This window comes from Corticium candelabrum, chromosome 4 (assembly GCF_963422355.1).
Source record: "Corticium candelabrum chromosome 4, ooCorCand1.1, whole genome shotgun sequence".
Taxonomy (NCBI): Eukaryota; Metazoa; Porifera; class Homoscleromorpha; order Homosclerophorida; family Plakinidae; genus Corticium; species Corticium candelabrum.
The window spans coordinates 3,166,386-3,180,388 of record NC_085088.1 but is presented as its reverse complement, the minus strand read 5'-3'; the positions used below and the strand labels follow the sequence as shown (position 1 = coordinate 3,180,388).

General features: G+C 43.4%; 1 protein-coding gene across 1 annotated transcript; it reads left to right on the top strand.

Annotated features, from left to right (window-relative positions):
- Window positions 1-311: 311 nt before the first annotated feature.
- Window positions 312-3,778, top strand: LOC134178027 (galectin-7-like). Its single transcript, XM_062644804.1, has 4 exons — window positions 312-384; window positions 1,006-1,089; window positions 2,479-2,954; window positions 3,754-3,778. The coding sequence occupies exons 2-4, from the start codon at window positions 1,006-1,008 to the stop codon at window positions 3,776-3,778; spliced, it is 585 nt and encodes a 194-aa protein (XP_062500788.1). The 5' UTR covers window positions 312-384.
- The last annotated feature ends 10,225 nt before the right edge of the window (window positions 3,779-14,003 follow it).

Sequence of the window (14,003 nt, the reverse complement as noted above, 5' to 3'; positions counted from 1 at the left end):
ACATCACAACTAAGACTCGGAATTGTCTGACAGAGGGAACTTGAAGCATCTCATTACGAATAGCAATCGAATATCCCGATTTAAATAGCCAATTTTAATGGCAATCGTTGGTGTGTTTGCTACTATTAACACTAAAAGCCAAACCAGCTAGAGATAACTAAAGTTGTAAAGCGAAGTTACATGTAGTCTACATATTCGATTATATATTTGATCAAAAATTAGTACTGTACAAGCCTATAGTCTAGAAGAATTGTATGTTTATTTGGGAACTAGAATTATACAACATCCGGGGATTTTTAATACTCACGTGACGTCTTTGTCTCGCACCTGGTTGGGCCAGAGCAAGTTCCTACAGCACGAATTCTTCGCGAACGCAGAAAGAACGTGAGTTACTTAAAACTTAAATGTGCGCACGCTACTAAATCCAACACGCAGAACATGGTTCGGAACTTCCTGCTAGTATACGCTGTACACGCTAGATTACAGTACAATGCACAAGTGTTGTAGGTGTGGCCCATGCATCCGCTCTAGTGAGATGCTAGAGACAATTTCGTGCTTATAGATATTTCTTTGGTTTGCTTCAGTTTCATTGTGTCTGCAACGTACAGTAGAGGTGTTTTAGGATTTAGTGTAGAATGATATTTCTGCGCATGCGCACAACAAACAGTTTGCTTATACATGTACCCGTCTCTAGTCAGCTGTTTCCTTTCTAGAGACCTGACCTGTAGCACGCGTAATTGCTTGTTGATTTTGACTGTTACTAAAATGAGAGAATTAGTGGCATTGGTTATCAGGTTTTTGACACAAGATATCTGCACTCGCCAAATTTATATTAATTACTAATGAGGTTGATGTTGCAATAAATTAATATCAATGCATCTACCCACTTTAATATAAAATTTTATTATTGCGGCGTTCACATGCAACTCTACAAAGTTTTAATAATTAACTAATTTAACTAGCACCGCTTTGCGATAATATTAACTAATGTTTTACGTCGTGCAGATGAAGACTAATCTCCTTTCGTTTGCTATCATCATCATCATCATCATTACTCTCGTAACTACTGGAAAAGAATCTTATTATAACGTAAGGTGTTACTATGTTTGTGAACCCAACATTTATTTATAGAACGTCTAGTTTGTGGGCGGCGGGATTAACGGGATCGGGCCATGGTCGGACTACCTTCCAAAAACCTTTCGTCGTTCGTCCATCTAGCCTTGTCCTCAGACTCTCTCGCGCTAGTCTTGTCCGGTGCCCGTATGATAATTCCAGGCGCGAGAGAGTCTGAGATCATTCCGCCTACTTCCTGCTATATCTCCTTAATAAATGCTCACTAAGTGTCACCCCAACGTCATCAAGTGTCCCGTAACTTCAAAATCAAATTAACGTTAGAACTAATCCAATAAACGTACCACACGGGATGCTATGACTATTGTTTGGTGTTTGTGACATATCCAGCACTTGCAGACAACTGAAGCATGTTGAAAAGGTAACTCTAGGGAGTGTTGGTGACGGGTGTCGTGATGACCTTCTACGTAGTTCACACGCGGCCATTAGCGTTTGCGCGCAGACTAAACTTCGAAGCAAAAAGCGCGCAATGACAAGGGAAGGAGTTGATCTTGACATAAAACTAAGGTGTGGAGAGTCAACTTGAAGCTTCAAGGGCTATTCTTTCGCGCAAATATGTATTTTTTCATACTTGAAGACTTCTCGAAAGGTAGACGGTAGTTTCATGTCAAGATTAACCCCTTTCCTTGTCATTGCGCGCTTTTTGCTACAGAGTCTAGTCTGCGCGCAAACGCTAATGGCCACACAGGAGATGCGCGTGTGAACTACGTAGAAGGTCATCACTCCGCCAATTTGTAGATCTCAGACTACAAGCCTACACGACACCCGTCACCACCACTCCATGGACTTACCTTTTCAACATTTCAACATGCTTCAGTTGTCTGCAAGTGCTGGATATGCCACAAATACCAAACAATGGTCATAGCATCCCGTGTGGTACGTCTAGTATTGGATTAGTTCTAACGCTAATTTGATTTTGAATTTATGGAACACTTGATAACGTTGGGGGTGACACTTAGTGAGCATTTAGTAAGGAGATATGGCAGGAAGTATGCGGGATGATCCCAGACTCTCTCGCGCCTGGAATTGTCATACGAGCACTGGATAAGACTAGCGCGAGAGAGTCTGGGGACGAGACTCCATCAGCGTCTGGACTTCCTGTCTAGGGTAAAGTAATTATAATTCTAGTACTCAATTCAATATATATTTACCACAGTCTATTGCGTATCACATATTAGAGTTGCTAGTGCGCATGTTTAATTGCAATTGCAAATTTTAGTCAATGAAAACTGTTTAGCGTGCGCTAGTTGAGTACTATTTAACGCGCGCTACGTTACTTTACTGTCAGAATAATTATGAAGGGAGACTCGACAATGTGTTTGTTCTACTGTCTAATATTGTTAAAAGGTCTGTCCAACATTGTCTCGTCTTCTCACCATTCGTCCAGGAAAAACTATCTGCGTTTACGGTCACGTACCTTGCGACTCCTGCAACTTTGATATCAATCTCTACAAAAGTCCAGCAGGAGACAACAGCGATGTCGCTCTCCACATTGGCGTTCAATTTGATGCAAAGGCCGTTATTTTAAACTCTAGGGAAAACGGATGTTGGCGAAGGGTGATAACAGCAGACACGTTTCCGTTTGAGAGTGGGAATAAATTTCTGCTCACCATCACAACGACAAATAGAACTTACGACATCAAAGTGAACGGAACGCTTTTACATTCTTTTGTCCACCGGTTGCCGAAACAATGTGTGAAACGCTTTGGTATCAATCACGCTTTATGCATTGGAAACCTAACTGCGGCTGCGGATGTAAGCTACTGTACAGTTAGTAGAGAAGTGTTTGCATGTAGAGATTCGCGTGTGTACAATGTGTTAGTGTGCGTGCGTGTGTGTACTGTGTTTTGTCTGTCCGTCCGTCCGTCCGTTTGTCTGCCCGGTTGTTTGTCTGCCCTGTTTGTTTGTGTGCCGGTCAGTCTGTCTGTCTGTCTGTAGGTCAAGTCTATTAGTTAATGAATTTGTTGTTTGCAAGGACTGATTTGTATTTTTAAAATCCTAGCATATATGTACAAGTAGAATCTGTATGAGAATAAATTATCTCTGTCTGTTTGTTTGGTTGTCTGTTTGTCTGTCTGTCTGTCTGTCGGTCTGTCTGTTTGTCTGTTCGTTTGTTTGTCTGTCTGCCTGTCTGCGTGTCTGTCTGTCCGTCCGTCCGTCTGTATATTTGTCTGTCCGTCTGTCTGTCTGTTTGTCTGTCTTTCCATCTGTCTGTCTGTCTCTGTCTGTTTGTCCGTCCGTCCGTCTGTATGTCTGTCTGTCCGTCTGTCTGTCTGTCTGTCTGTCTGTCTGTCTGTTTGTTTGTCTTTCTATCTGTCTGTCTGTCTGTCTGTCTGTCTGTCTGTCTGTCTGTCTGTCTGTCTGTCTGTCTGCTTGTCTGTCTGTCTGTCTGTCTGCCTGCCTCTCTGCATGTTTGTCTGTCCGTCCGTCCGTCTGCATGTTTGTCCGTCCGTCCGTTTGTCAGTCTGTCAGTCAATCTGTCTGTCTGCTTTTCTGTGTGTCGGTCTGTCTGTCCAATTATTTCTTTGCCACACTTTCTTTCTTTTGTTAATTTCCTAAGTCAGAATGAGTCTGACTCAACAGTACATGTACATAACAGTTAAACAGATCAATTGCGCTCAGGTTTCGTGGATTTCCTACTCACTAGATGGTGTAAGAGTTATAATGACGAGCAGGGTTGCACCTACAAACAATTTAGTCGCAAAAATGGTACAATGATCGTCACTGGTCCAAACACCAATAACAAAGGTAACACACACACACAGACACACACACACACACACACACACACACACACACACACACACACACACACACACACACACACACACACACACACACACATATCTACGCGATTCTATTCCTTGTTCAACAATCGTCCATTTCATTATACGTATAGCTCAATTCATAATGACAAGAGTTCCGAACTACGAGACTAATGTATACAGTCTAAGAAACGTCAAGTACGACGACAAGTTTTTGACAATTAAAGACGATCATCTGTCTGTTGTAAGGCCGCAAGATAATTCAATTAATAAACGAATTTTTATGGTCTTCTTTGTTTTCTAATAACAGGATCTTGATAGTCCGGATGATAAGTTTAGGGTCAAGGAAACAGATCAAGGATACTACACGTTTCAATCTGTAAGTGATCTTGAAAACTACATCGGCGTCGGCTACGAAGGAGAGATCATACCACCAAGCGAAGTCAAACCCTACCAACCCACGTCAAATTTCTACGACAGTCGGCATGTTCCACCTGTCCACGATTGCTCGCGTGAATAGCCGGATACGCGCGAAACCTAGTGAATGATGCGAAGTGTGCATGTGTGTGTGTGTGTGTGTGTGTGTGTGTGTGTGTGTGTGTGTGTGTGTGTGTGTGTGTGTGTGTGTGTGTGTGTGTGTGTGTGTGTGTGTGTGTGTGTGTGTGGTGTATTGAATGCCTGCGCATGGGCGTAGATGTGTAGTCGCTTTGTGTGAATGTTGTGTGCACGAACTTTAGACTTGCTTGCACCGATGTGCACAATACAGTGCAGGGAATTGACAGTCTAAAGAAAAAGATGCAGGGAATTGACAATCTAAATTGACAATCTAAAGATTCCATTCCCAATACAGTGCAGGGAATGGCATCGTAACTTTCTGTGTATTTAATTAAGAAACTAGACTGTACATGTACGCCTATCTAGACATACAATTGACGATTAGCCACAAAACTTCGCTCAATACCTATACACCGCGCCTATGGAGTCCCGTATCTAGTTTTGGATACCGTCTAGATTCGGACGCGAGATCCTGGTCCAACGCAATTGTCTAAGTATGAATTATAGGGCAACGTAGAGACGTTAGGTAACTATTTTTAATGCGTGACAATGAATGGATTTGGCTTGTTCTAGCGAGAACGAGACTCGACTAAAGCTCTGCCCCGCCCTACTATAAACCCGGACAAATACCTCTAGTTTTGGATGGCCTCTCGTGTAGAGCTACCAAAGCACAGACGCAAACCGAATATATTTGTTGCAGTAGTCTAACAGCTCATCTTTCAAACAATCGTATGGACAACGTTGTCGTGTTTCGTGCTTAGCCGTGGTAGACGTCAGAGTAGAGTGAAGTCACGCTCTCTAGTTTCGGATGCCCGAAATACGCTAGATCGTCATTTTCCGAGCAAATATAAAACACTGTAAATATTTTGAGCATATAAGTTCGACGTCTAGTGCTAAAATCAACTTTTAAGACCTGTTTCTACGTATTTCTAGCCAATGTCTCATCACTCTCTGCAGCGTAGAGATCGTACGGTGCCGTTTCAACATCTAGGGAACAAAATTTCTCTATATAGCAGTATCTTACTGGCTTGCTGCACACCAGTAAAATGGGTTCTACTTGCACAATCACAGTAGGGTATTTCCTTTGCTATTGGATATATAGTTTCCTTTTCTCGTGAGAGGGTAGGACTAATTTGTTCCACTTTTCATACGGCACTTCCTATAAACAAGCGTTCCGGACTGTAGTATGATGTCACTTGTTGTTATTAACTAACCCACGGTCAACTACCACGTGTAACGCACACGTATTCTTCCGTTGTGTTCTCTATCTAGTAGCGTTGTGCTCTAATTGTAATACGAGTCAGTAACGCCACATGGTGACAGGAGTATGGAGCCGCGATTCCCAGCCCTAGCTCCGTTTGACTTTGGCCACCCAGACGATTGGTCGAGATAGCACAAAAGGTTTGACCGTTACCGGAATGCAACAGGATTGAAGGACAAGTCCGACACCGTACAAGTCTCAACTCTCGTTTACTCCATGGAGGACAGAGCTGAAGACATTTTGACATCAATGTCGCTGTCGCAGGATGACACAGGGGATTACGACATTGTCATACAGAGGTTTGAACAACACTTCATAGAAAGGAAAACGTAATTTATGAACGAGCTAGATTTAATCAGCGGCGTCAGGACGAGGGGAAACCTAGTCTCGCGTGGCCAGACGTTCGCGCCCTGGGGAGGGGCGAGAAGAACGTCTGGACACAGTGGCCCGGCTGGTATGCATGACATCATGATTAGCTGTTACCGCGCAAAATGACTAGTACAGGTAATTACCATATATGAAAGCGTCCTTTTCATCCTACAATTTTCTATTGTGACCTGTAATTTAACTTGAGCGCAGACGGAGATCTGCTCCTCCGCAGCAGCAGGTAGTTGACCGGATGTCAGAATTACGAGGCTGATTGGATGGATTGCGTTCTTTGCAAAGCGACTACGAAACCTGCGACCCGCCGTTTAGTACACAGTTCTGGCAATGAACATCGTAAGGTGATCTTAGAAGAGTTTGTGGTCGAGTTTTACCCTGATTCGGTGAGCGTCATGCTCTCACCACACTCTTGCTCTGACGACCTTGCGCAAGAAATCTAGAGAAGTTGAAATCCCTACGAGATGAGCTCAATAGGAAGGAGGCAGAGTTGCGAGGGCAGGTCAACGCCGTTGGGAAATTGCATGGTCTAGATGTGATGAACCATCAGAACGTGCGCGCTTGATACCGATGTCAGCGTCTTCAGCTCGAGCTCGCTCTGCAGTAAAACGGTCTGCCAAAGAGTCTGGTATCAATCTCCTTGGCACTAAAAAACGCAGGTCGTGGTAATGTATGCACGCATGCACGCATGCGGAACCGACGTTGTTTAGAATCTCGAGCCGATAATGTCGCGCGCAATGAGACCCAATTTGGCAAATGGTGGATGAAGGCAGAGCTTCTGGTTTTGATATGGCGTTGCATTACGCTCTAGGCAAACTTAAGCTGTGTAATGTAGAGCTGAAGAAGCAGCAGCGTGTTGTCGTAGTACAGCACATCTACAACGGAAACGACGACTGTCTTCCTACAGGATACGGTAAATCGCTTTGCTATCAACTTAGACCGTTTATGGTTGACTGTAAGCTAGGGAAATGTGGTGAAGAAGATTGTGGATATGTCGTCAGTATGGTCAGTTATGTGACGAGATGATTTGCCACAGAATAGTCGTCGGACGGCTATCACCAAAGCTCGGCAAAGCGAAGCAGTCAAAGAAACAACAACACGCGATACGCAGTCAATTCCAGGAAGTCACGGAAGACGTGTCATCGATACGTTTGAAGAAGTCGACAAAGAAGCAGGCGCCTTGGACGCAACAATTGAGACCGCGTGACACAAAGATGCTAGGGAAGCTGCAAACACGGACGGAAGTCTGTGGTAGATGTGGCCAAGCACCCACCCATAGCAAGAGCAAATGCCCAGCCTTGGAAGCAAAGTGCTTCAAGTGCGGAAATACAAGACACTTTGGAGCAGCATGTCGAAGCAAGATCGTGAGTACTGTCCGCAAGATGGGTGAAGAAGAGATAGATACGGAAGAGGAAGATGTTCTGTTCCTGGGCAGCTTAGAATACCAGGGCAGCCAGCCTTGGATGCTTGATATCAAATTTGATGGCATACCTACCAGGTTCAAAATAGACACGGGAGCAGATGTGACTGTACTACCTTATAACTTCTTCAAGCAGCACTTGGCCCGACCTCTAAAGGCAACAAAGAAGGTTTTACGAGGCCCTAACCAGAGCCATTTGGAAACAGTTGAAGAATTCTCATGCAAGAAAAGAAAGGAGACAAGTTCGTTTAAGAGCCTTTGTATTTCGTTTTAAAAAAACCTAACGAATGCTTTCCTTGGGAGGCCAGCAATTGAACATTTGGGTATCGTTGTGCGTGTAGAAGGGGTAATGGAAGAGATCAAATTTCCAAAACCCCTAAATTTTATTAATTAATAAAGGTGCCGCGCTGGCCCACCCTCGCATCTCACACACCTCACCTTATCAAAGGTGAGTTTGCAGTAAAAATACAGAGTAAACTACTTGGCTTATACATATAGATTAAGCTCATTACAAAAGTCGTGATGTGTGCGTTACTAAGTCTTTTTCGGTCATAGTAGAACGAAGCTAGGTTGAAGTGCAGAAAAAGATCTCTCAGTATGCAGTGGCCGTTGTACCTGGTATTGTGAAATACAGTTGCAAGAGTACGTCAACCTCGAAGAACATAGGAACGGCAAGTAGCATCTCAGTGGCGTAGGAATATCATCCAGGTTGGGGGCCAAACCTCAAATTATGGCGCAAGTAGCCTCGTGTACCCAGGACGTCTGGCGCAAGTGTAGTTTTACACTGTCGTTTAGTGGAGCTCCTCGTTTTTTTCCACTTGTAGTTCGTTTTTACGATACTCTTTTTATATATAATGACTATAGTTGCTGACCATGGCCGTGGCCCAGTGGCCTCCGTGGTTCCTAGAGCAGTATAGACCGACTCAGGTAACACGTAGTTGTCTTTGAAGTCTTATTACATCAAAGTCATTTGAATATGTTTCAACTAGTGTATTGCGTATTGCAACATCTCATTCCACTGGATGGTTGCAGGCCGTAATCAGCAGTTTAAAATCAGGCCGTATTCGCGAGATGTACACAACAGATCAGTCGTGTTCGTTATCAGGGGCGTATACAAATTGGCAAAGGTGCTGGAGCACAGTCATCAGAATCGAGACCCATAGCAGCCGTTTCTGATGTTGCCCCAAGGGGTAAAATCTAAGTGGGCATAGTGCCATTGCCCCCATGATTCTTACGGCTATGCCTTAGCACCGGCGTAGGAAGCGGGGACTGGCGGGGTGGGGGCTGAAGCCGGCTCACTCAGTGTAAGAATTGAAATTTTTTGTGTTAATGTCTTTTGCAAATCTGCATGTTTACAGTCTGGCAAGCGAGGTAGTTTTTGCTTACTCATGATGACATCTGCGGTACAACCCCCCCCCCCCCGCTCGTGAACATCTTCCTACTCCACTGCAAGTTAGATATAGCACATCACCCCCCTAGAGAGCAAATGTATAGAGGCGGCGTTAAATCTTGACGCTCTGCGTAGTCACTATAGGCACTTGTTTTGGCATAAACGGCACCATACACTAGCTCATTAGCCCGTTCTTCACCCGGGAAAGGTTAATAACACAAATTCCCATTTACAATTCAGTTATTGAGCGGAGAAAACACAAACTCCTGAATAATTTATTTCTGGTGCAGTTTCATCTAATTAGCTAAAGACCCGGATATAATCAACACGCGAACACACAAACACACACAAACACACACACACACACACACACACACACACACACACACAAACACACACACACACACACACACACACACACACACAAACACACACGCACACACGCGCACACACACACACACACACACACACACACACACACACACACACACACACACACACACAGAGCTCTCCTTTATGTAGCTTGTGCAGAAGCAGAACTGTAACTTTTTATGATAAGATGAAAGCAACAAATTGGGAAACGTGAGCGTAAGCGTGTAATCCTGAAAGGTGGGCTAAGCGTGTAAAATAACACCACATCCAGGTTAATTAATTGCATTAAAATCATGAGCCTACATATTTATATATAGAGTCATGAGAATGGTCGTGTAGTTTGGCGTTACTACGGCCGGTACGCGCATGCCCTGTGTATACCCGTGTCTCCTTGTATAGCTAATGTGATTGTGGTAAGAAGATAGCCAGACTGATTGCCACTGTAATAACAACAAATGACCCGGTAGTTTTGGCGTGATTGATGTTACAGACAGACAGACAGATCAGACTTTGTTATTCATCTAAATATAGATCACACGCAGTACATTAATTAATTAATTAAATGGACCAATGACGCCACAAACACGTCAAGTTGTGTTTGAATTATGCTTGTAATAAACAATACCGAGAACGCAATACAAGAACACAATTACAACACCATAGCGCTACACGTGCATGATCTAAAGTCATGAACACACTACTGCGCACATGCGCAATGCTATAACATACGTCATAAGCGTCATACCACGTTGCGCCCCACCACTTATTAATCTGGACTCACCTCAACTGCAGCCACCGGAGGTACATCCAACCTACAACGAGAGATGATAAGCGAGGAAATAAGGAATCTACCAACATTTGATATACTTTTTGGGATTGCGTTCGGGGTTGTAATAAAATTGGGATTTGGCGCTGCGGCCGACGGTGCTTGGTGTTGCAATCGTTCCATCTGGATTGACGCCAATGTAATGACCGGAATACTTTAACGACTCGAAGGTGTAGTAACCATCACCTGTTTCGTAAACTTCAAAGTAACTGAATTGGCTTTTCTTTTCCTGTAAAATGTTGTGCAGTGAACACTGGGTTACTTATTGTGAACTCTGTTGGCTATGATCTGTGATCTTACAGCCACAAGGCGATCGTTTCTTATTGCCAGATATTTGTCACGAAATTTCATGTTTTGCAGAGACACGACTCTTCCTTCTGGGTGTAGTATAAATTGGGCTAATAAATTCGATAAAGTTAATTAAGGCAGCAAAGCTTGTCGACATGTTCCACACGCACACACAGACACAGACACACACACACACACACACACACACACACACACACACACACACACACACACACACACACACACACACACATACACACACACCTTTTTCGCCATCACCTCTAGTAGCCACAGTTTCTCCATCTTTCATCAGTTTCAAATTGTCATTGGTGACTTTGTTTGTAATGTACACAACCTGACGGGTATACATACATATATCTATACAGGGAGTGCTTCTATTTGGCCATAACTATTACTTGTTTCTTTACATTCTAGTATATACTATATCGAGCATATTTATTCTAGTTTGTAATGTTTCCTGACTAGCAGACTCAACAGTCATCAGGAAGCCAAGTGCCAGTACATATTTTTGGCCATGGAAACTACAATAATGACATCTGCTTACGTAAATTCGCTAAATAATTGAATGAACATCACTAATGTGCATACTTACAGTATCTCCTCACAATACGTACTGAGGTATTGCAAGTTTGTGTAAGCGTCAGCTGTACTTAAATGCATGACGGCACTTTACACCGACAAATATGCGTCTTGTAGAAATTGCACTTTTAATGTACGTCATGCAGCTCTACCATTTACAACGTCAACTATAGAGTATAAACACTTGCAAAGTCGAGACTTCTTGTTTTTAAACGAAGTAGAAATGTTCATTTAACATGTCACAAATTTCTAGATAGCAATACCCCAGAAATGCTTGCTGCAGTGGTCACAGAAGCAATGATGACGGCAGTAAGTAGAACAAAGATATTCTTCATCTACAAAAAGCAATACAACAAATACAACAAGCAAAAAGCCAACTCTAAGTCATTGTAATAGTAACAGCAAAAGCTTCAAATCAATTTAGCTTTTTTCGCGGCTTGGGCTAGATATATCGGGCATAAATTCTGTCTATTGTCTAATCAATTCATTAATTGCCGGATTATATTATGAGTCAACGTAATTCACTCTTGATAAGTTGTCCTACTCCTTTTGATATTGAAATGCTTGCTCATGTGTCTGCTCATCGGTTGAGAAGACGAATAACTTATGTATACAGTTGCGATAAACCAAACCGACATCCTCCCTCGTCGACCTCGAACACGTGTGTGTGTGTGTGTGTGTGTGTGTGTGTGTGTGTGTGTGTGTGTGTGTGCGTGTGTGTGTGTGTGCATGTGTGAAGAGACAGAGTTTTAGCGGTTGTCTGCAAGTGTGTGCTGCGAGGTATCGGTATGTATAGTATGCTTTTTTGCAAATCTTTCGCACAGGAACGCCAACAAGAAATAGGTGGTCGAGTGCTTTCCGGAAGTAAGAGGGTGGAACTATAGCTAATGTAACTTGATGCTTCCTACAATTGTAATCGTATGACTAATATATATATATATATATATATATATATATATATATATATATATATATATATATATATATATATATATTATGTACGCGGAAGTTGCGTCATGTCCGGAGACGGAAAGTACATCGTCCGTACACATGCACGCAGTGCGGCGGGATCAGAGTTGCCAACTCACACGCAACTTGCGTGCAAGTTCCTTCAGGTCACACGCTCACACGCAAAGAACCCAGATCTCACGCAACTTTTAGATTGCTGGGACCAGACATGTCTATGTACCGTAGATTACGTAAAATCTTACTCTGTAGAAGGTTTACCACAGCTTTTGACCCGTTTAGACTAGACACAATTGACTGAATCACTAGACACCATTGGCTGAAGAAAGCGCGCAAAGTACACAGTTCAAAAAGTTTGAAGAAAACAAGTCACTTAGGACAGTAATAAGTTTATTAATTTACGAAGCTGTTTCGAACAAAACTGATTTGCTGTCCATCGAGTGCATTCAGCACTAGGTAGCTAATCTACCCGTGCGACGTCTAGATCTAGCTGAATGAAATATTGATCAAGGTTAGACTCATAGTACTTCACACATTAATTATCTAGAGAGTGATCAGTTTTGTGGCAGCTTTCGACAGTTGTGAGCTGTATACGTGAGTGAGTATTATCTAGATAGGTGTGCTTATTACTTCACACATGGATCGCAATGAAATCTCATTGTCGAGCCTTTGTAACTATTACTAAAAGAAAACGAGACGCCACCGCAAGGCAACACGTATCTTCCAAATTTTCCTCAGTATCCTAGTGTACCTAGATAGGCACATGCCTTCGCATGCGTAAAGTATATGCAACAGTCGTGTTTGGCTTTTTGCCGTTTTGACTATGTAAATGCTGCCCGAATCAATGCGTCTGCAAGTTACTACGGTATCTAGCAGCAGGTCTCTTTTACTAAATACAGCTAGTGTATAGAACAACGTATTCTAGACGTTGTTTTAAAATTTCACTCTGCAGCTGTATAGTACGTGGTCGCTCGCACAGGTGGGAATGTAATGAGCACCCATTATTATTTTTACTCTGAGATAGCAAACTTGAATCATATACTGACTGTCCATTGGTCAACAAGAACGGCACCGACGAGAGCTTCAAAATGATGTTACTATCACGTTGCTGCGGCTTTCATAACGGGAGTTGTTGCAATATTTCTAGGGTTGAAGTTAGCTGGGACGGACTGCGCTAAGCGCCATTTTGTCCCGTCCCGTACGCGAAAGTTACGTAGTGTTTGGGACCGTCCCTACGCACGCAGTGCGGCGGAACGGATGGATGGATCGACTCGCCGCCGCTGTCGGACGGGTGCGATTTGCTCGCACCTGTGCTCGCGTTCGACTCGCCGGGGGCCCCTCTCGGGGACTCGACTCGGGTGGGATTTGTTCCGTTCCGGAAGTTGCAATTGCGTCATCCTATAGATAGGAAGTAGACTCGGCGCGGGGCGGGTTCGATTTCCACTGCCCACAGCGCGCGCTCGGATTTGCCGGGTGGAGGCTAGTCTGTATATGATTGCGCTAGCGGCCATTTTATCTCGTCGCGTCCGTACGCGGAATTGCGTCATGCTATAGACATGCAGGAAGTAGATTGTCCGTACGTACGCATGCACGGATGATGGACGGATAGGTGCGTCGAGCTCAGACTTGCCGGGTGGAGGCTAGTTGTTCTGATTGCATGGTCAACTGCAACAACATGCACAACAGTTATAAATCTCGACAGTCAAAGAGCGGACGTGCCGGCAAACAATTATATATATATATATATATATATATATATATATATATAACACCCAAATTCTTTACAACTTTGATTGTTTCAATAATACGCTTCAAAGGCTCGTAAGTAGATTTCTAAAGTATTTTATAGATATGGAAATGAGAGCATATACAAGAAAGCAAAGCAAAGCCAAGTGTTTCCGTAGAAAGGAAACGACTTAGTAGACTAATGAGCTGTAAGGATTGGACGTCGATCGCCGTGAGTCTGAAATGTCTCACGTACATCTCCGTCGAGGGGATTGGTGACTTAAGAATAGCCCGACTCGAGATCGTACACAAAGATCAAAGGA